General features: G+C 49.9%; 1 protein-coding gene across 2 annotated transcripts in view; it reads right to left on the bottom strand.

Annotated features, from left to right (window-relative positions):
* The window catches only part of Col5a1 (collagen type V alpha 1 chain), a 154,004-nt gene that overhangs the window by 117,091 nt on the left and 9,445 nt on the right, over nt 1-27,468 (bottom strand). For both annotated transcript variants that reach the window (XM_028883365.2, XM_028883364.2), the window contains exon 2: nt 2,149-2,316. In XM_028883365.2, the coding sequence (XP_028739198.1) occupies nt 2,149-2,316 (168 nt within the window). The remainder of the gene's footprint in view (nt 1-2,148; nt 2,317-27,468) is intronic.

Genomic DNA, 27,468 nt, shown 5'->3' on the forward strand with positions numbered 1-27,468 from the left:
CAGTGCCCCGCCCCAGCCCTGCCCCGCCTAGTTAGAGCAACTCTGAGTGTCTAATCATGTTACTAATTTGAAGGCAGGAGAAAAGAAAAACAAACTCTTTCCAGGACCGGGGCTGGGACTCAGTCGTCAGAGTGCTCTCCTAGCCCACAAGGAGTCCTGGGCTTGGTTGCCAGCACCACATAAACCTCATACTGGTGCACGCCTGCAGTCTTGGGGTGAGAAAGGTGGATGCAAGAGGATCATAAGTTCAAGGTCAACCTTGGCTGTAAAGCAAAATTTGAGACTAGCCTAGAATACCTGACACTCTATTAAGAAAGAAAGAAAGAAAGAAAGAAAGAAAGAAAGAAAGAAAGAAAGAAAGAAAGAAAGAAAGAAAGAAAGAAAGAAAGAAAGAAAGAAAGAAATCCCAGGGGGTCTGGTGGCAAAGGTCTGTGATCCCCACATGGCGGAGTCTAAGGCAAGAGGCTATGAGCTCAGGACAGGCTGAAGCCAGCTGCCTGTAATCCCAGCACTTGGGAGGTGGAGGCAGAAGACCAGGGTCTCCTTAGCTGCTTGGCAAGTTCAAGGCCAGTCTGAGCCTCTGTGAGACTCTGCCTCAAAAACAAAATAACAACAAACTAATCAACAACCACAAAAATACCCCCTCTCCTATGGTTCAGGAATCCCCTCCATTTCTTAGGCTCAGTGACCTGATACTGCGAGAGAGTGAGAGATAGGAACTGTGACAACCCATTCTGCTAGCGCTCCTGCCTTGAGTGACAGCAGTAAGAGAAATATTATCCGCAGGCTGTCTATTATCCCCTGGCTGGGGGCCTTTTCTCCACAGCCATACTCACAGCAGCAGAATACCCTGCTGTCCCTGGCCAGCCTCTTCCAGCCCTTCCTTGGGCCCAGGCCTCCATGTCTCCAATTGAGGAATTCTATCTCTTGGGCCACAAGGTAGAAAAAGTACAACTCTCTGGGAAAAGATGAGATGGGAATTCTCAAGGTGAGCTCCACTCAAAATATATGCTCTCTCCAAAAATAAGGTACAGTATCCCTGCAACTCCCCTTGATGAAGGGTGGAGTCCCTACTCAGAAAGGGTCATGGTGGGACATCATGATTTATGCATTCTCTAAACTGGGCACCTGTGACCCAGGGTGGTTTTGCACCAAAGGCACGTTTCTTGGAAACCCCAGGCTGCTTCCCCTGTCGTTGCAAGGGATGTTCATGGTGCATGATACCCATCCATCCAAAAAAACGACACTTTGGACCAAAGCACCCAGCCTCTCCTACAGATACAAACTTAAAATCACAATGACTTCAGAGAGACCCTGGGAGGTGGGGGACAAACCCAGACAGCAGAAGGCCAGAAGAGAGCATCCTTCAGGGGTACAGCAGAGATGTGGGGTTCACCGGGACAGCACAGCTTGCTAAAACTGCCCGATTCTGGTCCAACATTGGGAGGTCATATCCAGACCACCAAAAGATTGAACACAGACTTCTAATTGCCTGGCTCACCTCTTACTCAGGTCAGCAGGGTCAGGGCACCTCAAACTGAGCCAGCGGACCCTCCTGAGGCAGGGAAAGAGGAATCCATCACCTGCCCATCACAGAATATTCCCAGAGCATTTAATCAGTGCCAATGGGTGTGGAGGATAGGAGCTAACTACCCAAGTGGGTGAATAATCTGGATGCATACCTCCATCCAAAATGGCTCCCTCTGGATACATAATTAAAAGCAGAGGTCTGGCACCTGGCAGCAGATTCTCATTAAGAATCTCTCACGCTAGCTGCTGGCCAGGATGTTGGACTTGTGTCTCTTAATGTCACTGGCCCCAATCAGGCTCATGTTCCCCACGGCAAGCACTTCCTTTCCCATGACCTGAGACCTCTCTTTACTTCACCCCTGGGGGGCATCCACCTTCTTTCTACCCTTTGTCATTGTGGTCCGTCACTGGTGGAAACATGCCTGCTTGGACCTCTCAAAGCACAGACGAGACCTTGTGCACACAAGTGATGGGTGGGTAGTAGGTTTCACTACAATGAAGACTCCCAGAAAGCACACCCGTGCCTCTGCTGCAACCACCCACTCCAGCTTCCTCATTGCCCCCTGGAGTCCCCAGCATTCCCTCCACCACCCAGAACAGGAATGGAGTGCCACTTACCAGGGTACAGCTGCTTGGTGGGCATGCTGAGTTGCGCATCTTTAGTGACTCGGTAGGCAACATCGGGCCCTTGGGAGGATCGTCGAGTGGCACAGAAACCTGTGGTTTTCGTTACCCCTGAGGGCAAATTGTGAAAATCTAGCATTTCCAGAAGATCTGATGGCTGAGCTGCAAAGACAGAGAAGCTGTGTCAGCCCTAGGGTGGATACAGCTGAGGGAGACCCCAAGAGAAGGATGGTCTTAGACAACTGAAGCCAGCCCTCAACCCTCCCCTCACACTCCCCTGCCAACAAACACCTGGTGTTCAGAAGAGGCTGGGACCAGGCCTGCTCGGGACCAGGAGGGACACCTCTTAGAAGTGGCCCTATTTCTGTTCCTGTAATCAACTGCCCGAGGTCGCTCCTGCAAATCAGCTGCCAGGCCTCGCCTACACCCTCTGACAGCCCTGACCTTTCCTGCTTTACCGCCTGCAGGGACTTCTCACTCTAAAGCCTCGACTGGCCTGAGTCACACCAGCTCCACTTGCCTCCACTGCCACTGGTGTCATTTTGTCCTCCGTGTTCCGACAACAGGTCACAGCAAATAGCCAATTTCTGTCTGCCCTCACAAGACCTGAATACCTAGGCCTGAATACCCAGGGCAGGAGAGTGCTGGCAGGGACCTCAGATCCCTTTAGGAAGGCTTCTGACTCTCCATCTTTTGGGAGCCACTCAGAGAAAGGCAGAAGCTTGACCCGCTGATCTCTGAAATACAGGTACTTGCCCAAGAGCTCATCAGCCGCCCCTGCAAAGTTTAGCTTTAATTGTCAACTTGACCTTGTAGGAGTGTTTCCATGAGGAATTGTTTATATTGGGTTTGCCTGTGGGCATGTCCATGGGGGGGATTTAAATTAACTGATGTGGGAAGGCCCAGCCCACTGTGGATGGCACCATTCCCTAGGCATGAGGTCCTGAAGTGTAAGAGTGAAGAAATCAAGCTGAACACAGACAAGCAGGTGAGTGTGTGTGCATCTGTTTCTCTCTGCTCTTGACTGTGGATGTGCTGTGACCAACTGTTTAAAGACCCTGTCTTGACTTCCTCGCAATGATGAACTGTAACCTGGAATTGTAAACTGAAATCAATTCCTTTCTACCCTAAGTTTCTTTTTGTCAGGGTACTTTGTCACAGTGACAGAAATGAAGCTGGAACATCCCCAAACACAAAACATGCCCCTCTGTCAGAGCCCCCTTAAGGCCCCTTTCCTCACATCAAGAGGCCTTGGAGTCCACATGTGCCTGCCCCAGACTACTTGGTTTCCTGTTTAACCTATGTTCAGCTTGAGTTACAACAAATAGGAAGCTCTTGTCTATCCAGAGGAGAAGAAAGTGGTACCACAAGGGTGTGAAACCTCCTGTCACATGACCAGGCTGGACCAGTGTTGTTCATCCTGTGGTTTCCTCCGGGAAAAGGACTCGGCTATTTGGCTGTATGTGGGCTGCATACACAGAGAGGGCAGCTATCTCCGGTGTGTGTAGAGGCAGACTCTTGCCATGCTAAGTGTGCACCTGGATCCAGCTATGCCTGAAGGGCATCTATACATGCGCATGTGCTCATTCTGTATATACCCATCTGTCTAAGAATACCACATCCTGCACTAAAAACTCAGCACCCATATCTGAAGGCCACGGGAGGATGAAATTAACTCATCCCTTGATTGTCCCTCCCAAACTCAATTTACCAACTTCCCACCTTTCTCCCTAAGGGGGTGTTACTGTGGGACTCCCCAGGAGGACAGTTAGACTGTTTTTAAGAAGGTGGTAACATAAGACGATCATGCAGGTTTCTGATCCATCCTCCAGCAGCAGCAACCACCAAGTCTAGAGCCTGACACATGTTACCCTGTGCCCCAAGGCTGCCTAAGGGGTCAGATCTGCAGCCAACTTTTTGGCATCATTCAACATTTACTCCAGAGAGGGGATCCCCACCTCTACAGGAAATCATAATGAAGGACAGCAGGGCACAGTGTGGATAGCCAGCCCAATGTTGATCCAGGATAGCCTCCACCCATTTCACAATCCTAGATGCTTTTAGCCACTACCAAGTGCCCAGTCCCAAGTAAGGTGTCAGCTACTCACATTTCTGTGGCACCTCCCAGGTACTCTGTGTGGTGATAAAGCCCTCCCTGGGCCCTAGTCCAGTGTACATCAGAGGCAATGCCAAGTGTGCCGGCAGGATTGTGTGGCACAGTCCCAGGCCTGGACACAGCCGTGGGAAGATGGCTGTGCCAACTGCCTACACACCTAGCCAGAATGACACAGCACCAAACCTTGGGTCATCTCGGAAACTCAGCTCCAAGGCTGGCAGTGGCCGAGGGGAGAGATGGGGATCCCAGCAGGGCTTCCTGGACCTACATCACAGCATCTATACTGTGATGCTCTTCCCAGACCAGGCCGGAGCCTGGTTTCCCCATTGTCAAAGTAGAGAACGGTTTCGCAGGAGCCTGCCTGGGGATGTTTGCAGACCTGAACTGCAACAAGTTTAAAAGGCCACCAGATCTCGCCTAGGCCCAATGCCACCCTTCCTGCTAGCCAAGACCTTTCTGGGCCAGAGAGCAAGATATATTTAGTCTTGAACAAGGTGTGGAGAGCACCAGAGTAGTGTCCAGAACACAGGCTTCTGGAAAACTCTCCTTCCCACATAGGATGCTTATCTGCTCTTCAAACCAGTGCCGCACCCAGGTTGAGCACCTCCAATCTGCAGTGGCCGGGGACGTTGGAACGGTGAAAGTGCTAAGAATACAGGGTCACCCCTCCCCAATGGGAGAATCATGCCAACTGAAGCCAGTTAAAGAAGCCGCAGAAGCCATTTGGAACCTGCCAGGGACAGTTCCCAGAACTCCACAGCTCAAGTGCAGGGCCCCCTGGCGGGGGGGGGGGGAATGGTATTCTTGATGCCTTTAGGACTTATCTGAGTCCCAAAAACTTGGGGGGAGGAAATGCATGGTAATACATCTATGGCCTTTGCTCCCAATAAGAAGCCTGTGCTTCTAAGTAAGAGTCCCTTCGGTGAGCCTGAAGAATCCTGAGACTCACTACCCTCTGCAAATGAGACCGCCTCCAAATGCTTTTGCATGTAAGAACTCCATTGCTCTTTCAAGGATGTTCCACCTATGATCAGATTAGACTCCAAAGAGAGGGCTGTTCACTTCAGCTAGACCCAATCTCCTCCCTGAGAGTCCTGCTCCACAGCCTGAGAGACTAAAATTACATTTCCCAGATGCCTTCGCAGTAAGAATTCTTGCGGCAAGCCAGAACCTACCAATCAAAGATTATCCTAAAGTGGAACATGAGTAGTAGTAGTCTCCCCGACCTGCCTGAGAGCCATGTCAGTGAGGTGGGCAGAACACTAAGACCCCTGTGTTTGGGCCTGATGCCCAGCCTCAGCGGATCCCATACTACTGCAGCGGTGGCCCGGTCACATGAGTAACACCCTCACTGCGATAGCATGACCTAGAATGTTACCTCAGACTTCTGACTCCAGCAGGATCTGCTCTCCAGACAGCTTGCCTTCCCCCAGATAGCCTGCTACTGGGCTATGTATATGCCACACTTGCCTTTGAGGAGCATGCAGGAGGGGGATGGGCAGTACCAGGCCACTGGCCTCAGTCTGCATCACAGCACACAAGGACCCAGTCCCTAGGACACAGGAGCCCTGCTGTCACTTTTAGACACAGAAAGGAGCAGATGTTGGCCCATCCTTCAGTGGACAGAGACCTAAGAGGCTGGACTCAGCCTCTCATGTGTGTTCATGGTCAGTCCAAACACTTGCTACTAACACTCCAGCATCCCCATGCCATTTTAATGCTAATGAAACCAGGCGTGATATCTCTAAACAGGAAAGTGGATGCAGGTGAGATTAGTTCTAAGATAAAAGAGGGGTAATTAAGGAAGCAGTTGGAAGCATGTAGCTGAGTTCTGGATATTCAACACACAAATGGAGCCATGCCACCAAAGGGCTCAAATAAAGGGGCCAGAATAGACAAAAAGATGGATGGATGGATGGATGGATGGATGGATGGATGGATGGATGGATGGGTAGATAAGCAGATGACTGACTGTTTGGTGGGTAGAAGAGTGTGTGAATGAATGGATGAGTGAATACATGGAGAGAAAGATGGATGGGTGGGCAAATGAGTAGGTAGATGGGTGGGTGGGTGGGTGGATGGATGGGGGATGGGGGGATGGATGGGTGGATGGATGAGGGATGGATGGATGGATGGATGGATGGATGGATGGGGGTGGATGGGTGGGTGGATGGGTGGATGGATGGGTGGATTAGTGGTGGATTAAGTTTTCTTGGGAAGACATGAACAAACATCAATTCACCATAGACAAAGCAACAGTGACAGGCCAAAGAAAGGTTTCCTCCCAAGTCTAGCTTGGCGAACCAATGAGTTTAACTCAGGTCTTACAGGAACATGGACAAGCTAGGTGGGATTATGCTGACAAGAAAGAGACATGCCCCCACCCAGCAATAGTTAATCACTTGTATCCTCAGGGAGAAGCAAGACCTTGTACGTTGCCTCATGCGCAGCCATGTGAGCCATTTGTGAACATCTAGAACACCTTGTGAGCCCTTTTTCCCCTCTAGAAGAGATGTTAGTAGACTCAATCTTTGTGAGAATCTCATGTGGATAATTATAGTTGCTCTGATTTCAAGACAGCAATAGCCATATCATGCTTGGAGGACAGAATTCCTCAATGGTTAGGTGAATGAACAGACCAATGGACTGATGAATGATTAACAGTGGGTGGGTGGATGGATGATAAATGGATAGGATGAATGAACAGACCAGTGGATGGATGATGAATAAATATGGATGGTAAGTGGGGTAGGTGGGTAGATTGATAGATATAGATTATGTATAGATAGATGTATGGATGATGAAAACTGGATGGATGGACAGACGAATGGATATTAGTGTCAAGTTTATTAATGGATGGAGGATAGATGTGTAGGTGGATTGATGAATGGATAAATGGATGGATGGATGGATGGATGGATGAGAGGGTGGGTGAATGGATATTAATGGCAGGTGGGTAGATGGTGGACAAAAAGATAAGTGAGTAGTGGGTGAGTAGATGGATGGAAAGAAGGATTAATCAATCACTCATTGAGCAAATGAAAAGAGGAATGGAGAAAACCAGGAGGCAGATGCCAAAGACAGATATTACAAATGGATAATCACTCTCATGTTTCACACCCCAGAGACAATGTCACTTCTAACCACAGGGTAGCCTTGCCCTTCCCCATGAGACACTTCTTTCATCACCACTAAGCACTTGGCTGCTCTGTGCTTCTCCAGAGCTGATCCCTGGAGTGACCAAGCTCATGTCACCCTGATGCCTCCCATGCACTCACTTCACAGAGGACACTGAAGCATCGTTGGAATGGCCACAGCCCATGGGCTCTCCTGAGCCAGAGAGACCTGTTGCCCAGAGACGGACAACTAAAACTGAGCCGCTGACATATGAAGATGCGGCCCAAGGCTCTGCCTACGCTCCATTCAGAAGGACCAATTGAGGCAGACAGCTCATGGCCAGGCTCTGAAGCATCACTCCGCAGCCCAGCACCAGGAGGCCCCAGGCTTTAAGAGCAGAGGGAATGAGGGGTCTGTTTTTAGGAAGAACAGAATTGGTGCCTGGGGAAAGATGGCATAGCTCGTGAAGAAACGGAAGGGTGACATCTGTGAGGACACCAGCCTGCTCCACGGCAGGACCAGCCCCGTGTTCAGCAGCCTGGCACTGGGGCCCACCGTGCCAACACTGCACACGCAGCCTGCTCCCGGGAAGACCAGAGATGGCCGGGTCACCATCTGAAGCCACTCACGATGTGCCCTCAGAATAGAATTTAAAATCCCCGCCTCCATGCTTTCTGCCACCACAGTCCTGCCCACCCCAGGGAGTGGAAACACTCAAAGGGGACCTGGGCCAAGCCCTGACCTCAGCACATCAGCTGCCAGCTCAGCAGGAGGCTTGGGGACAACAGAGATTTACAGGGAACACCGCAAAGGTCCTGAGAGGAGGGCTACATGAGACAGCGTGCAGGGTTCATCTTGCACCCCACCCCCACTGGGGTGGGCACCAAAAGAAATAAGAAGGGCAGAAGCCTTCCGTCCTGTGCTGGGCAGGAGCAGAGCACAGCCAACACTCAGATGGGTTTGTTGAATGACTGAGTGGTCAGCCAATGGCTTTTATACATGGGAGGCCAAAGGAAGTAAATAAGTTCAGCTCTCCTGTTCTGCTTCCATGAATGAAACTCACTTCACCTTGGCTGCCACATTCCATCTCCCACCAGGCTCTATTCTCAGAGCAGCTGTGAGCTGAGAAGATGAGCTATGAGCCTTGGAGCTGCAGCAGGGAAGCAGTCTCAGGTCCTCAGAAGCCGCACTGCTGACCCAACAGACTTGGGTGATAACTGCCCTTTGCTCCAATTCAGTGTGCACACACCCCAAATAAACTGCATATGTTTAAGCACTTGCCAGGAGCAGGAGGCCTCCAGCCCAGCTACCTGTCCCCTCCTGACAGGTGCCCGGGAAAGCTCCATCCCCCAGAAGTTCCACAGGGATTCATGTGCCCTCCTGTGACCTTCACAGGGAGGTCACTGGCCCAGAATCCCCAGTGCAGCCTTGGTCCCACTGGGTCGCTCACTGGTGACTAGTATCTCAACAAAGGCAAGGGGGGGCATTGTGACCCATTGAGGCCAAGCTATGGCTGGTTTATTACCACCTTATGGTCAAGCAGGCCTCTTCCCATGATCCACAGCCTGCCTCGGCCACCAAGGCTCCCTCATGTCACACCTGCTGGGAGAAATTGTGGGTCACATTTACCACCTTTTTCTGATTGCCAGAATGAAAGAGAGTGAGGTGTATGCAGAGACCGAGAGACATAGAAGAGATGGGCTGAGAAAGACAGGGTTGATGACAGAAAGACAGACAGAAGAGACGGGAGCAGAGAAGCAGTGAGGTGTTTCGTGCTGCAAGCTCCGAAGTCAACCTCACGATCTGTGAGAGAAAAATGTGCGAGCCTTCTAGTGAAGCGCCCAGGTCCAGTTCTTGAGGTTCACAGACAAAAGAGTAATCGTCAGAGGGCTCAGTAACAAGACCTGGACTCACAGCCCCTGTCCTAGAGAAGCAAAAGAAGTTCAGAGAGGCATAGTTAGCCTACCAATGCCACACAGCATGCTGCTGCCCAGCCTACTCATCTCCCGCCCTGCCCATATGGACAGGACAGCAACCTTCACAAGCTGGGGCGGCCAATCCTCTCACTCTCTTCCATGCCTCTCTTTCCCTGTGGCTTCCTAGGGCAAAGGGCCCATTTTAGTAAAGGCCAGAGAGCCAAGCCAGAAGGAATAGCAGATCGGAGAGTCTGCCCAGGTCCCTCCCACCAGCTCTCCCTGAGGAGAGTGGCCTCATCCGAGGTCAACCAGGAGGTTGGAAAACAAATGGGGTATCTTGGAGGCCCTGGTAAAATTCTTCTCCTGTTACTAAAACTGGGGACGACAGAGGGTGTGGCCAGGGCTGCAGGCAGACAGTGTTGGCCACTTGGAGCCAAGCAGGCCCTCTTCCCTCCCCTGTTCTCCCCAGGCCTCTGATCGCTGGTGCCCTGACCTCAGACCTTTTGCCAGGCTCGATGCTACCACAGACATAGGTCCCTTTACCCACCTGCAAACTCTTCAGTAACTTTTAGCTTTGCTCCAGGCAAGGGGATCTCAGCCTGGCACACAGCATCTTTCTCACTCCACTGCACACCCCAGGAGCCCTGAGCTGGCTGGCCTATCTCCACATCACGGCCACAGTCTTGCAGGGACCACCCCCCCTCCACCATGGTCCATCCAAAGCCTGCTTGGGCCTGTGTGGTGCACAGCACGACCACCTTCCCCATTTAGGCCCGGATTGCAACAAGACCATTTGCACACCCGTGACAGACACCAAGGCGTAGCAAAATCAGCAGTGAGGAGCTGGGTGGGGCCAAACTCCTGGGAACCTGTCTGGTTCCCTCCGCAAGAGCCTGAGGCTATGTCCTCAGCTGTGGGACTGTCAAGGGCAGTTATGAACGTAAAGAATCAGCCCGATAGGAGCCTGCACATGGAAGGGCTTGCTTTTCCTGCCCCACCCAGCCCTCTCTACCATGGCCTCACCTATTGGACACTTGCCACTAGCCCCATAGGGCAGGAGACAAGGAGGGACTGTAAGGTACAGGTGACAGTCCCATCGACAAGACATGGAAGCTAGGGATGGAACAAAAAGAAAGGCAGTGACATCATGGTATTGGGTGGAGGGTGAGACATGAGGATTGATTAAAACTGGAGAATATCTTGAGCAACCAAAGGCAGAGGGGTCTCTTCACGGAGTGGTAGCTGGAAGTCGGTCTGCCCCTAGGAAGCAGAACCCAGGGCTTCTCTCTACACAGATTCACAGGCCACCCACCCAGCAGCCATCTCCCTGATCCTTTCTATGAGAGCCCAGGCAGGGTTCCCTAGATAGCAGGGTTCTGCCTCAAAAGAGCACATGTGGAGGGTTGGGTGTGTGTTTGTGTTGCATGCTGTTCTACTGTGCACAGCTCTGCTCCTCCCCCTGGGGTGCCCCAGTATTTCCTTCCTCCCCGGTAACTGCCAAATTCGTTTCACTGCCCTGAACTTTGAAAGGATGAGCCCTATGGACCCACATGGGCTGTGGTGGAGGGCAGTCCAGAAATCTGGAACACAGCAGGAAATGGGGTCTGTGTCACTGACTGCAAGAGGGACCCCTGTTGGGAAGTGGCAGAAGCCAGCGTGTGAACACTCTCTGAAAGGCAGGGGGAGCTGCAGGTGCAGGGGAAGTGTCTCCAGGGGCGCAAGCAGCTGCACTAGGCCCAGCAGGCTGACATCTCTGCACACAGAGATTCCCCAAGGCATGCGGAATGGTCTTGTCTTGGGAAGGGACAACAGGGGCTCTGCACTATGCACCTTCCAGCCCAGCCTCCTTCATTCTCACGGCCTTCAGAGCCTGCCTTTCAAGAGTAAATAAGAAACCCCACCAACAGATTGGGGAAGATGCCTAGGGTGTGGCCAAATGTCAACCAATTACATATTGGGATCTAAAGTCTTGATTCTTCCCTCTATGTCATGGGACAGGAGGCTGGTAGGATGCTTCCAGAGCAGATGTGCTGCTGAGACCCCACTCCTCACATGCAGGAGACTGCTGGACAGGGCCAAGGACAGGGTGAGGTCACTCCAGGGAGAATGGGTAGAGCTGTTCTCCAGAAGATGTCAGGGTCTAGGGAGGTCAGGCTGTGAGCAGAAATACCACCCTTATCTTACTTTCCACAGTATCAAAGTACTGATCCTGGTCATTCAGAAAGCACCCTGGAAAGACAGGTCATTTGTTTACAAAATCCACAGCTGCAAGTTCCATCAACCCTTAGGATGGAAGAACAGATACAGAATGATGGATGACTAGTGGAAATAGAAAAAAAAAAAGTTGAAGAATGATTTTGTGAGTAGATGGGAAGATGAATAAAGAATAGATAGATAAGCCAAGTGTGGTGGCTCATGTCTTTAGTTTCTGCATTTGGGAGGCAGAGGTAGGTAGATCTCTATGACTTTGCAGTCACCCTGGTCTACAGAGTGAGTTCCAGGACAGCCAGGACTATGTAGAGACACCCTGTCTCAAAAGTGAGGGAAATGGATGGATGGATGGATGGATGGATGGATGGATGGATGGATGGATTTGAATGATGCTATAGGTAGATGGATGGATAAGGATGAATGGTTAGGTGATAGGTAGTTAGATGGATAAGCATTGGATGAATGGTTGGGTGGATGAATAGATAAATTGTGGTGGATGGATGAAGGACAAACAGATGGATAGATGGATGGATGGATAAAAGATGACTGGATGGGTGGGTGGATGATTAGATGAACAGGGGGATGAATAGGTGTGGGGATGAGTAGATGGAGGGTGAAGACTGAATGGATGTTGAATGAATGGAAAATTAAATGGTTGGTAAATGAATGGATGATTGAATGAAGTATGAATGGTTTGATAGGTGGTTTAGGAATGGGTTGCTAAATATGTGGATGGTTGGATAGATGGATGGATGGATGATGGTTAAATAGGCAAATGATGGCTGGATAGATGAATGGATAGACAAACCATGGATAATGTCATGGCTAGAAGAAGGAATAGATACAAAAGGATAAACCACAAATGAAAAGACTAAAACTAAATTACTTCCCCAGGAAGTGAAGTAGCTCAAGATGAGCCACATAAGTCTTCATTGCCCAGCTTCCACCCCCAGCAAAGACGAGCCATAAGTTGCTCAGTGCCCTGCCTGGCTCCATGGCTGGGCAGGGCGAGCATCTCTGACCACTTGGCTTTTTCTCTTCCAGCTCAAAGGCACTTCTTCCTTCCTCACCAGAAAGCCAAGAGTTCCAGGAAGCTACTGACCATTGTTCCCAGATAGACAGTTTTATGGAAAATCTAAATAAGGAAAAGGGGGGAGCTTGGGAACAAATTATTATGGAAGGGGTCAGTGCTCAGAGCTTCTCCCTTAGTCTGTGACTGCCCATACCTTTCCTGAAGGCTGACCTGAAGTCTAGACACCTGGCACCTTTGCATTACTTTGTAATATAAGCCAGACACTGGCCAAGGCTCAGACACATGCACCTGCAATTCTCCCTAATGCAGTTGCCTACAGTACAGGTGTGATACCTGAGATGAAAGATCACCTGTAATACACACATACTGTTACCCAAACAAGAGCCAAGTACAGATTACATGGAGGGTGAGGGGGATAGGAAGGGGGAGGAGAGAGACAACATATGCAAAGGGCTCCTGCAAGGAGACCCGGGCCAAACCCTGGAGGATAGAGAGGAAGATGCAGTGCCATATGGGAATCAGCAGATGCCACCATGCAGAGTCTGGGGCCACATGAGTATTGTGCCAGGCACAGGAGTGGAGTACCTCACACCAGGAGAGCCACTAGCACTGTGGGTGCTGTGTTCCATTCCATCAGGGGCTGGGAGGAAATGTCACCAGCCAAGGGACAAGATACTCTCAGAGTGGGATGGTCTAACTTCTCCCAAATCTGCTCAACATCTTGTTTCTCCTTCTGGGTGATCATTGCTGCTTTTCATCTACGGTTATGAATAAATAGGTTTCTCTCACCCTGACCCTTCTCAAAGAATTACGAGCGCAACAGAATACAACCTGTGTCAAGGACATTATGCCCACAGCCAGCTGCCAAACAAGGTGTGTCCCAGAGGGACAGGCTGAGTGCCAGACTCCTTGCATATGGGCTTTGCCAGCAGACTCTGCTCATTGTGAGCTGAGCAAGGAAGCAGGCGGCTCATCTTGTTTCTGCAAAGATAGTTTTACCTCGCTGTTCTGAAGGAAATGGGGGATGACACCAGCAGATGGTTTCTGCCCTGTAGGGTTGCTTGTGCTTGTGTGGGTGTGGCTCATAAGGTCCCACCAACTCCTGGGAAGACTCAGGGGGTAGGCTAGTCCAGGCTCAGCACCTCAATGGTCATCAAGCTGTGTTAAGGATGAGGTGACAGAGATGATTACATAACTGGGCCAGTTGCAAGTCAGACCCTCTCAGGGTCCCACTGACCATAGGGTCACTGAGAGCTGCTAGGCGGCTCTGGGCTGCCTTTCCTCAGCAGTATTCCATGAGCGCCTGCTGTGCCATAGCGTGCTGAAGGATCGTGGCTCCTCTGATTCATTCCAGAGCCAGGCAGGGCCAAAGCTGCCCTGTCCCAAGCATTTCCAGATGGATGACCTGTCACCACCAGAGACACAAAGCTTTCCTGGATGCTCTGACAGGGTTTTCAAGGCTCACAGGCAATGAAAGACACCTTCCTTAGAGCTGATATGCTCCATGGAACCAGAAACTAACCAATAAATCACACACTAACTACCAATGAACAAATGAGCCACCCACTAACTAACCAATAAACAAATGAACCATCCACCAAATACCGATGAACAAATCCACCCACCGAGTCACCAATGAAAAATATGAACCAACTAACCAATGAGCAAATTAATCAACTAACACATCAATGAGTAAAATTAACCAACCAATAAACAAGCAAACACACCAACTAACTGTTGAATAAACTCACCGACCAACTAATCAATGAACAAATGAAACAACCTATCAATCAATGAACAAACAAACCAACGAGCCAATGAACCAACTAAACAATGAAAAAATGAACCAGGCAACAAATAAAAGAAGTTTGTGTCCTGGGAGCTAAAGATAGCCACTAGTGGAAGAAGCCTTGATGCGGAAAGGTGCCCTGCAGTGTCTTGGTGAGGATACTGATGTCAGGCCACACGAACCTGGCATCTCCCCTTTTGGGTAGATTGTATAGAAAGGTTGATATTGTACCAGGGTGTGCAAGATTGCTTGTGAGATAAAAGCAAGGCCTATGCCCATCAAGAAGGAACTTGTTGGATCCAAAAAAGCTGTCCCTGTCTAGCTCACTACTAAGACCAAGTGGAAGGGATCAACTTTTACAGCCTGACATGAGAAGGTGGCCAGGACACACTGCTCAGTGGACATAACTGTGTTCAAAGACACTGATAGCATGCAGCACTCTGTGTTAAACTAAGAAACAGAAATTGATGGATTCTAAAAACCCACCCCACACATATAGGATCCAGAACAAATGGCTCAGGGGTCGATGGCCCTGGGATGGATCTACTTCTGAAGAGCTGTGTATGTGCCAATACAAAACTTGCACTGTTCACTTTTAAAAAAAAAAAAAAAAAAAAAAAAAGCTCAAAAAGATTTAAGTGTGAGCATTTAAAACCAGCCATAGCTCTTCGATTCTAGCGTCTGTCAAGGGGTGCTCTAACAGAGGTGGGCTCTATGGAAAGTGAGAAGGGCATGGGACCAACAGTGCTAACTCTGCAGCCTTGACTTTGAAAACCATGGGTCCTACCTCTTCAACTCCTGGAGCACAGGTGTCAGGCTCCAGAAACCCAGAGTATCCTGGCAAGAAGGTCCCGGATGAGGAGTCCCCTCAGGACCCTGACCACCAGCCAGGCCTTACTGCACACTCTGGGAAGCTAGCTTGGAGACTAAGCCCTGAGACATCACACCACTGACCCTGAGAGAATGAGCCATCCCGGCATGCCCCACCCCAAAAGCAAATCCACATGCAGAATAAGGGCTGTTTCAGAATACAGGGTGTCTAGTGGCCATCAGGCAGCAAAGATAAACATTACAGGGGGCTGATGAAAAACACGGAGGTATATTTATGACAGAAATCCCCAGGAGACATCTTGCAATTACTAAGGAGGGTATACTAACAACCAACTGAAGTTCAATGTCACTGGTGGGTAAATACATTCAAATTAAATGAAGACTCCTCTGTGTCCATTAAAAATGGCACAACTAGTATGGATAGGATTCTCTTCACTGGGGGCGGGGTCAGTCTGCTGGCAGGAACTCAGCACCTCCAATGCAGGTGCTCCCCTCTGCACTTTGGCCTACCCATGGCTCTGCCCATATGTCAACACTGCACTGCCTTGATCACTCCAGGCGCCAAGCCTTAAACCAGCGGCTCTCCCTTCGGGGGTCACATATCGGATATCCTGCATAGCAGGTATTTATATCACAACACATGACAGTAGCAAAATTACAGTTATGAAGCAGCAATGAAAACAATCTTATGGTTGAGGCCAGCACAACATGAGGAACTGTGTTAAGAGGCCACAGCCTTAAGAAGGCGGAGAACCATTGACTTAAACTGACACAGCATGAGTTGGGTCTTCTGATACTCCAAGAATAAAGTGGTTTTAGTTATTTTATAGGTTTTTTTTTTTTCATTTCCCTAAAAGTTTCATAATCTGACTTAGTAAAGTTTCTGTCACACGAGTATGAAGACTCCAAACCCATGTAAAAGCCCAGCATGGCCAGTGGTACATGTCTGTAAGTGCTGGTGATGGGCAAGGGGAACCTGGCGGGGGAGTTGACAGGCAGGTTCCTGGAGCTCCAAGTTCAATGAGAGAGTCTGTCTCAAAAATAATACAGCAATTGAAGAAGACACCCATCAGCCTCTGGCCTCCACATGCATGCACGCACAGCTGCACATACACAAACACACACACACACACACACACACACACACACACACATATACTACATATACACAAAAAGTTCATGATCACCTTCCCATTCTCTATTGCCTAAGATGTTAACTAGCATCCCATTCAATCTACAGGTCAACTTAGAAGAAATGATACCTTAATGATTTGAGCCTTCTGATCTATGAGCTTGATAGAGCTCTGTGTGCTTAGATTTTTTATTTTGATAAGTGATATTCTGTAATACTCGCTATAGAGATCCCACATGTTTTGCTATATTCAAATTCAAAAATTACATGTTTGATGCTATTGTAATGGCTTTTAAGTTTCCGGTTTCTGTGTATTGCTTCTATCTAGAAATACAACTGACTTTTGTATATTGGCTTCATACTCTGTTACCTTCCTAAACAGTCTTATTAGTTCTTGAAGCTGTTTGTAGATTCCTTAGACAACCATCGTCTGCAAATACAGACAATTTTCCTCTTTCCTTTCAACTTAAGCCCTTTGTTTTCCTTCTCCTGCCTTATTGCATTGGCGAGGATTTCCACTTAAGGCTGAGTGAAAGCATGGGCCCTCACCCTGCTCCTTGATCTGTGTTCGGCACAGATTTTACATCCAGGACTTTTATCATATTGAAGACATCCCTTTTATTCCTTGCTTCCATTAGAGTTTAAGTTTAAAAGACGTGTACAAAGTACGTGTAATCCCAAGCTTGTGTCTAAGGGCACAGAACAAATAGAAAAAAGTAAACACATCAACGTGTTCATTTAGTAACGTGTTTGACTTCAACTAATAGAAACCAACAGCATAACCATCATCATCTTCACTACCATCACCACTACCATCATCAATCATTACCATTGTCATCATTAACACCACCATCATCACTACTATCTCCATCATCATCACCATCACCACCACGACCACCATCATCACCACCATCACCACCACCACTATCTCCATCACCATCACCATTACCATCACCATTACCATCACCACCACCATCACCACCACCATCACAGTCATTATCATAGTCGCCACTATCATCATTGCTGCCATCACCATAACTTAAATAAGGGATTATGATGCTTTTGTTTCTTCTCTGCTTCTTGGTAACTTTTAATGTTCCCATATGAACATATGTTGCTTTTACAGCATATTATACAGAGAATGAGTGCCAGTTAATGCCCAGCAGGAAACAGCATTACATGAATAAATGCCCATTCTCTCTTTATGTCTACTCCAAACTGCAAGATAGTTCCAGTGCCCGTGGTCTTTGCCTTGATAATGGGCAATTTTCAGCTGGCCTTTCTAAAACAAAACCGTTTTCAATTCTCGGGACTGTGTACACTTCACAGGAGAGTGACATTTAAAGGAGGCCACCCCACACCATGAGTCCTCCCAGGGCCCCTTGGCAAGCCTTGGGTCTGCCTCACCCTTGCCCTTTCAGATTAAAATGTGGACAAAAGGCAAATGTGTCTGTTGGCCACTCGCTCCTCCCAGCAATGGCAACAAACTGGCATGCCTTTCAATTCTCGTTAGAAGAGACGGCTTTAGAAAGAGAAGGAAATTGGCCCCTGAAGATGGTTTAGCACCTATTAACTGCTGCAAAGACAGCAACATGGGAGAGGAAATTAATGGGGTACATTTCAGATTGCGGGTGCCAGCCAACAGTCCTACACCCTGAGCACACCATCCATTCACACAAATCTCCAGGTCTGAATGGCGCCACTGTCAATCAGAGACTGCACCCCATCAGGAGGCATTTTGCTGGTTCTGTGTACAGGCAGTTTCCAGCTGTTTTTCTTGCTGTTTACAACAGCGAGTGGATGGACACCTTTCTGACAGGCCTTTCTGTCCCTCTATTTGATTATCTGCACAGCTCCAAAATGATCTCTTTCAATTACATGATGCAAAATTCCATTCCCAAAGCTCAGAGTCAGTTCTGTGATGGAGGGAAATGATTTCCCAAGGCTGAGGAGCAGGACTCAGATTCCTTCCTCCAATTAGCCCATGCCACAGCTGAACACTGTCCCCTCTCATGAGTAAATGACACTGACTCTCAAGGTCTTCCCAAGAGTGGATATGAAGGGACTCTCCATGTCACTCTGCATGCTCCGGAGCTGCAGCTAGCCCTCCTGGGTGTGAATGAGTATAGTGCACGGGGCTGCACAGAAATAATTAGCATTTTGGACAACGCCTTCCTAAGAACAGGCTGCAGAGAGACCACTCGAGACACCCATCTTTCTCCAGCTCAGGCTGGCCCCTCTCCCACCCCACTCAGCCGCACCCAGCCCACTCCACTATCTCACAGATATTTCAAACTGTGATGTAATTCCCAAGCACAGCCAATCAGCGGGACACCTGTCGAGGAGACCCTAACACCAGCAGAATGCGGTATGCTTGCTCAGTGAGCCCCGACTAGAAATTGGCAAATACAGATGGCCAGAAAGGGAAAGGGAGCATAGGGATGTGATTAGTACCTGTTAGGTATCTACTGGGTTCCAGAAGGTTCCATCATGATTTCTGGCTAATGGAAGGAGAGCTATGAAGCATAGAGGTATGTGTGTTGGGTTTTGTTTGTTTATTTGTTTTGTTGGTTTCCTGGAACTAGCTCTGTAGACGTCTGGCATGTGTGCTGTTCTTATTCCTAATAGTTCAGGTACTCATGTTGCCCCTGTGACTTGGAAGTACTGCCCCCATTCTCCAGAATGGGTAAAACATTCACCTAAAGCCTGGCAGTGGTGGTGCACGCCTTTAATCCCAGCACTCGGGAGGCAGAGCCAGGCAGATCTTTGTGAGTTCGAGGCCAGCCTGGTCTACAGAGCAAGATCCAGGAAAGGCACAAAGCTACACAGAGAAACCCTGTCTCGAAAAACCAAAAAAAAAAAAAAAAAATCACCTAAAGGCCCAGGGGACCCGGCATGTGTCACAGGCACAAACAAGGACCAAGCTGGGTCCCAAACTTTAAGCAAAAGCCCCTTGCTGCTTCTCCAGAACCAGAAACAAGGGACTCCTTCTTCACAGTAGACTGAACCACCTCCCTCATTCCACAGGGTGAGGTCTGCTTGGGCTTGACACCTGAGAAGCACACCACCCAGGATGTGGTAGCTACTTGGTAATTGCCCACTGCGGCAGGAACGGAATTCAGCGGCACCAGGGCTCTACTATTCCTATGCTTGGCATGTGAGTCAGTGTCTCAGAATTCACCCTAAGGAAACAATCAGAGGGGAAGAAAGGCTGTTCTGGGAAGATGTTCATCCAAGCTGTATTTACAATAGCCCACAGCTAGAAGCAGCCCAGATCCAACGCCAGAGCAGCAGCTATTGGTACAGCAGTGTACTCAGCTACAGTACACGTCTCAGTCCCCAAATATGACACCCAAAGGTCCAGAAAAAAAATAATCCAGACACTTTAAGTAACTTTTATTATAGCATCCTGTTACAATTGCCCTGCCTTAGCAGTTGCTAGTCTGGAACAGCGCCCAGTCTACGAACGAAAGCTTGCCACAGGTGTGTATACACAGGAATAAATGCAGCACACCCAGGCTTCTTTATAATTGTGGTTTCAAGCATCCCCTGGGGTTCTTGGAATGTGTAGCCCGTGGATGAGTCTGGGTGGCTGTACTTACAATGAATTCTGAAAGATACAAGGGAGGACTCTTATTCCTGGATAGATTCATCAGAAGCCAAAATCCACTCTGCAAAAAAGAGGCTCCAGCACCTGAGCAGAAGAGTCCAGGGAGCCTACACTGAGCCCAGACACCCCAATTTTCCAAGTGACTCCAGATGAAGCATGTGGCAGCCTCAGTTTCTCCTCCTGTCAAGTGAGTGGATGGAGACCGCTAGGGCCACGGCCGTTCAGTGGCCAGTTTCACATCCAGGACATCAGGAAGGGCAAGTGCACTATTGGCAGCTGCTTCCAGACTTATCCTAGGTCTGCTTTATGAACTTGTTTGTTTGTTTGTTTTGCTTTGCTTTTGTCTTCTGAAACAAGGTTTCCCTGTGTAGCCCTGGCTGTCTTGGAACTCGCTCTGTAGACCAGGCTGGCCTCGAACTCAGAGATCCGCCTGCCTCTGCCTCGAGAGTGCTGGGATTAAAGGTGTGCACCACCGCCACTCAGCAGCTTCGTGGACTTTTTAAAAATTCCTTTTCATTATGTGTATGGGCGTATGAGCACATGTGTGCAGGTGCCCACGGAGTCCAGAAAGGGGCACTGGATCCCCCAGGAACTGGAGTTACAGGTGGTTGTGAGGCTTCTGATGTCGGTACTGGGAACCAAACTCAGGTCCTCTGCTAGAACAGTAGAAGCTCTGAACCACTGAGCCGTCTTCCCAGCCCTTGCTGTATGAACTTTTAAGGCCACAAATAGTTTTTACTGTTATTTCAGTCAAAGGCAGCCACCTGACAGCAGGAAAGGCATGCAGCCTAGAGCAGCCGGTTCGCGCTCCACAGCCTGCTTTCTGTAGCCGTATATCTGCCTGCTTCCCAGCAGCACACCTTCTGAGACTCTGCATTCATCTCTCAGACGCAAGTAAGAAGTGTGGCCCGGGGACCTGCTACCCATTCTAGGAAAAAACCTGAGTCTGGATATTTGAGCATCCTTTCCCATGATTGACACATGTGTAAGCATGGATCTGGGTGTTTTCCCTCTGGAAGGGAAGGGTTCATGCAAGGAGGAGCCCTCTTTCTTTTCTGGGATTCACTTCAAGTTTCTCGAAGGCCAGCACTGCTCTGTGAATCTGAAGCCATAGGGAGAAAGTAAGCTTCATCAGTTCCTATGCTGTGTCCTGTCCTGGGGATGCACCATAACGTATTTAAATACCTCCCCCGTGACCAGGCTGGTGGTGCATGCCTGTTATCCCAGCACCCTGACTGAGGCCAGCTACTTCAGGAGAGTCTGTCTGGACAAATGGCTCCTCTTGGTGAACCTGCAGGTGTTTTGAGCCTCTACTCTTCCCAGCAGTGCTTTGCACACAGGAGTGGCGAATATAACACACCCCAAGGGGCAGAGCTGCTGGGTCAAAGGGCACATGCATTTTAACATCTCAACAGCTACCGCTGGCTGCCTACTGAAGCAGGGGTTTCCTTCCCCAGCTGACAGTCCATGATGTATCTGTGATCCTGAGGCTTCACCTTCATGCTGTCCTTGTTGAAGTTACACAATTTTCACATGTATAAAAGTTCCAAACTTTTTTCTTTCTGAGAACTAGTCACACCTTTGACCTTTTTATTGATTTGTGGGAACTCTTTGCATATTATACCATATTGACCCCTTTCCTGCCACATGGGTTCACATTCTTTTCTTGGGAACGGTGGTTGTTTTTGCCCTTCAGCCAGGCAGAAAAGCTCCAATAATCTGCTTTTACAATTTCTGAGGTTTATGTCATGCTAACAATGTCATATTCCCACCCCACCCCCACTGCCTCGTAACCATAAACACCTACCTCCCATGCTTTCTGCTAGTGGTTCTGTGGTTTCATTTTTAAAGTTCACATCTTTGATCCATTTGGAATGAATCTAGTACAAAAGGGGGGCAGACAGCAGCATCTTTGCCCCAGATGGCTTCTGAATCATCCCAGCCCAGTTCCGTGATTAATCCTTTCTTCCAAGGCCCATGTGAAATTGCAGCTTTTACTAGACCCTAAATTCCTGCCAGTGTCCTGGCTTTTAAGGACCAGGGTCATACATTCCCCACCTGCACCCGATTGGCTCACACGGAATGCTCACCAGCCCCCCAATGTGTTCTCCTCCCTAAATGCAGCCCAAGGAGGCCAGAGCTTCCTCGCCACCCACCCTGCAGCATGCTTTCTCTGTAATAGGTGGCGTGGAATATGAGGTACAGGAGCCACCCAAGTGCCCATCAATAAGGGAGACGCTGTGACAAATCAGACACTCTACGCAAACCCATCCCTTGAAGAGCTTCGAGAACAGGCCAGGAGTGAGATCAGAGGCGAGGTAAAGCCACAGAGCTGTGAGGATGAGGGTGGAGAGTCCTAGCAAGAATCCCTGCCACCTGCGCTACTCTGGCATCAGCCTCCATGGCCACCTGTGACCCCTGAGGGCTGCAAGAGAGGCCCCACCAGTGACGATTCCCCAGGAATGTAGGAGGGGCCCACCCGTGACCCCCTGAGGTACATAAGAAGGGCCCCACCAAGTGAGGTTCAAATTTGAGAGTCACTGGGCAGAGAACTCCATGTGCCCAGCTAAGAGTCAGGAAGTGATAGGGAAAACGGAAGCCAGATTCTCGGGTACCTACAGATGGAGTCCCGGGGCCAGTTGGGATGTCAAAATGGGAAGGAAGGTGGTAGCTGGACAGGCAAGAGAGAAGCAGGTTGTGGGAGCATCACACCAGTCACTCAGTCTGACAGAGCCCAGGGGTGGGGCCGCATGGAACGGAGCAACTGTGGAATGCCAGGGCTGAGTGGGTGTGGCTCTGTCCTGGCTGCAACAGCGCTAGAGGAACCGGACCAGGAAACAGTTTTATAAGGGACTGGAAAGAGATCAGACTGCCTCTCTGCCGAGGAATTTATCTGTTGGCCAGGATATCAGCCAGGAGTGAGCACTGAGCGAGAAAGAGCATGGCAAGGGCCTGGTGTCTTCCACTGGGCTTAGTCTTAGCCCCGGGGGGAGCTGAGGGGGCGGGCTGGGAGCATGCCTGTGTCCAGAGCGAGGAGTCCTTTACAGTCTCATTTCCCACCCCTAAAGTCCTAGATGACAGAGCTGTTCAGGGAGGGGCTCAGACATAAAGAAGTAGCTGGAGAAAGTGGGTAGGAGCAGGCAGTATTTAAATCATTGCAAAACAAGGCTGGAAGTTTTTATGGGATGAAATGCTTGATCCTGGAATTAGATGAGCTGGGGCTGAAAGCAGCAGCTGGGGAATGAACTCTGAAAGATGGCAGGATTAGCTGGCCAACAGAGAGCTGCAGAGAAGGGTCTAGATCCCAGAAGAGTGCCAACCCAACCTCAGGCTGGCTCCGCGTGAGCCTAGCCATCTGAGAAGTCCTCGCAGGGGCAGGGTAGCGACTACCTGGGACTGCTGAATGGGGTGAAGGGTACGCAGAACGTAAGCCGAGAGCTGGGAATGTGGCTCAGCTGGGGGAGTGCTTGCCTAAGGTGCACAAAGCCCTGAGTTCGATCCCCAGCACTGTTTAAAACTGAATGTGGCGGCGCACAGCTATAATCACAACACTCAGGAGGTGGAAGCAGGAAGATCAAAAGTTCAAGGTCATTTTGGCTACATAGTGAGTTTGACGCTGACCTGAGGTTATAAAGTAAAAAGGACCTCACCTCCATGAGGAGGCAAGACATGCTTAGCCTTGTGCCCACAGGACTCTCTGGAGACATCAGATAGATTGGGTAAGAACCTAGATGCCCATCACCATGCTCAGACATAAGTCTACTATTTTCCTGGGCATCGCTGAAAGACCCAGGGCAGTTTAAATTTCCACTGGAACCCTGATGCACAGCTCTGGGTCTAGACCTGTGTCTGAGAGGGGACAGTGCTGTAGAACCACAAACCAACTATTCTGATCCAACACATACTGACAAGCAGGTTCCTTGGTCAACCCACAGTCCGTAGGTGTCCCTGGGCAAACACTGGGCATTCTCTCCCCTCAGATATCAGGGCATCCATCCTAGTAGTCAACTCTACAGCACTCAAACTGCCTTTCCAGGACTCTTGTCCCCTGCCCTAGAATGGCCTGAGTAGAGTAGGCCAGGGCTTCCCTGGCTTCCCAACACCAAGTGCTACTCCACCATGGCTACACTCTTGTTCAGCGAACACCCTAGAGTTTGCAAGTTACTATCAGCTCAGTCCAGAAAGTATTCACTGGGCATGGCCCATGCTGGTCCACTGTGAGATGCAGCGAACTCCAGACCTGTCTGGGTTCTGTACGACCTCAACTCTACCTTCTTAGGTTCCACAAGCCTATGAGATGTGGACATCATCCATTCCACCCTCTGTCCATGAAGAAACTGAGGCACAGACAAGTTGTGTCTGAAGTCACACTGGCTACCCAAACCGCACCCAATTTTAAAGGACTGAGGTGTAATGCCACACTTGGCCTCTAGGTGATGCCTTCCTCTCTTCCCCCTACATCCAGAGACCCAAATTCCAAGCCTCAGGGCCACTCCACAGAGCTAGGACTATGTTCTGCTACCGTCTGCTGGGAATTCTGGTCCACTGGGTGACCTGAAGCTCAAAATGTCTAAGATCACAAGTGCAAGATGGAACTCCTCACTTCCTTTCATAGTGTCCAAGGCACACCGTGGGGCCAGGTGGGTGGCCTGGGCAGCAAGCACCAGTTACAGGATCAGAGCCCCACAGGGCACACCAAGACAGCCAGGTCACACTGTTTTCTGCGTTTTTAATTTTCTTTTCTGAAAAGTCCATGACTTGAAGATGTGGGTCACACCCTGCTTGACTTCTCTGGCCCCACTGAGCTTACGGCTGAGCTGTACCAGCTTAACTCTTGCACCCTCTGACTGATGACTCAACTCCCACCCGGCAACCCCACCCGCTCTCCCCATCCGCATTTGGCTTTGCCGGAGCAGCCACCATATCCCTTTCATCAGCTGTCAGCTGACATAGAGCAGACAGCCCCTACCTGGCCGTAATCCCCACTATCAGACCTTCTTCCCACTAAAATGGAAAACGTGACTCAGACTCCTAAACCAACAGGCTGCTCGCACTTGGCTGCTGCTGAGAGCAGATCCATGGCACTCTCCAAAGACAGACCAGACCAAGCGGAAGACAGGGAACCCTGGGCTGGGGGCTTTAGGAAGCAATGCTGAGGGGCAGGGACCTGAGCCCCAGCCCCGACAACACACACACAGCCAGAGGCACGGGGGGCAGGGGGTGGCATGAAGGACGCAGGACCCTTTACCCTGCCACCATCCCCAGACCCTCCCCTCTCAGCCCCTACTATAAGGATGGAGACCCCCCCCCAAAGAAAAGGGGGAAAGTGCCCTCAGTGGAGACTGAAATGTCACTGCCACAGCCTTCCCTACTGGCCCCGACACTGAGCCTGGGTGCCACCCCTCAGGCTGGACAGAGTTATTCCCAGAGCACAAATGTTGTCTTAAGGGCTCAAGCTCTGTCCCTTACCAGTCGCAGGGCTTCTGTGGGCCTGGGTCTTTTCATATTTCCCTACCATCACCCCTCAGGTGCAAGTATCAAGTTAGCATATCTTTGGATTGTATTATGCTATGATGTTTGATTTTTCAAAAGTTGTCATTTGATCTGTTGATTTGAGCAAAAAAAGGAAAATCAATTTTGTTCATGAAAACAAAGATCATTAAGTGAATTCTAGGATTGGGGCAGAATTTCCAACCATTTCTCACATGGCCTCGCACACACCTCTGCCAAATGGTACTATGCACTTTCATGAAGTGGTGGCCTCAGCTGATCATCATAAAATCAAGATATTGAGCGGCTCTGGAAAACACGGAAACCACTATACATCTGGCGATGGCACTATTCAGCCCAGATTTAATCTTTACATAAAGATAAGTAAGTGTATCCATCTCATTAGCATGCAAACCTAATTTCATCTTTAATAGATAGTAAAATGTGTATAGCAAAGAATTGTTTTAAAATAACCTTCCTCATGCTTATCCATAAAGGTTAGATTTGTGTGCCTATTTTATGTATCTGTATACCCAGGGTCACGTGAAAAGAAGGGCGTCTCAAACAGAACACATAAGCAAGCCTGGTTTAGAAACAGAAAAAACTTGGGTAAGAGGTGGGGAGGAGGGTGGGGAGGAGGAGTGAGGAGCAACAGGAAGGGAAGGGAAGGGAGAGAAAATAGAGGAGAAGTAAGAAGGGGAAGAGGAGGAAAAGAAGAAAAAGGGGGAGAGTATAAGAAGGGGGAAGAGAAGGAGGCAGCAACCTGTGAGTCTTACCCTTCACCTTCAGTGACCATTGGGCAAACTTGCCTTTTCACATATGGGAGCTTCCTTCCCTCTATCTTAACCCACAGGCAAGTTACCAGCCCCGGGGGAGCTTTGGGGAGAAACTAGACACCAAAGCCTGCTTGGAGCCCAGTGCCCATCACCCTCCAGTCCAGGGGCTGACCCGCCTCAGCTGTCCTGACCTGATGGCAGGGTACCTGAAGGACCACAATGGGTACATCAGCCATCCGTCCCCCATTCTCCACCCTTTCTAGGGTACAAAGGCAAACAGGAAGGGCCTTGGCTTTCTCCTAAGACTCCCCATGTGGCCTTTCCGCCACACTGTCCATGCCCTTGTACAGCAGTCCCTCCAGGAGCCTGCAAATCCTCCTCAAGGGCCAAGCAGCTGTTTGCAATCGGCCCAGCCCTGGCCCCAAGCAGAGGAGGAGGAGCGTGTCCACAGGCTGGACCCAGGGAGTCATGGGGCATTCGAGGACAGGCAGCTCCAAGGCTAGGAGACCCGGGGCTGCCCCTCCCCATGGTCAGAGCCAGCCACAGTGAAGAAATGGGGCGGGCCTAAAAAGGCAGAAAAGACAAGAGTCCTCTACGTAAAGCCCATTTCCAGTCACTGCCAAAGAACAGGGGACCTCTAGCCAGCCTCAAGCTGGCCGAGTTTGATTACATTAACACCATGGGTTGGAGGTAGTTTACAGCACCTGCCAGGGACAGAGTGGGCTCTCCTGCCTGCACACCATCCAGAGCAGAGATATCTGGGAGCATTGATGGTCAGTGCTTGCTCAGACAGGAAGGCCCCGGATGAGACAGCCTGCACTGACCTCCAGCCTTCAGAGGCAAAGAGGTGGACTAGGCTGGTTGGATTCAGGACAGTCAGGTTCCTTTTCTCAGCACCAGGATCACGGCAGATGGACTCTCTCTGCCAGGTATCACCAAGGGTCCAGACCCCTCTCATTACCACCTGTGATTTCAGAAATGCCCAACTCATCTGAGCACCATTATCTGCAAGTAGCCTGAAACTGGAGGCCAGACCCTAGATTCTGTAAGCCCTCCTGCAGGGTATCTGTCTGCTCCTTCCAAAGCGGCCAGCCGGCTCTCCCACTCCTGGACAGAAAAACATCTTCTGAACTAACTCCCAAGTGTTAGGTGCAGGGAAGGTGGGATGAAGTGTCCCAGAGATTCACCCTCATCATCAGTGGGACGCTGGCTCTATGGAGGTGCTGAGGTGGTGTGGCACTGTGCCCACACATGCCAACTTCATGCTTCTCAGAAACTAAGGGATGCTCCCCA

The sequence above is a fragment of the Peromyscus leucopus genome, chromosome 4 (assembly GCF_004664715.2).
Source record: "Peromyscus leucopus breed LL Stock chromosome 4, UCI_PerLeu_2.1, whole genome shotgun sequence".
In the NCBI taxonomy this organism is placed as follows: domain Eukaryota; kingdom Metazoa; phylum Chordata; class Mammalia; order Rodentia; family Cricetidae; genus Peromyscus; species Peromyscus leucopus.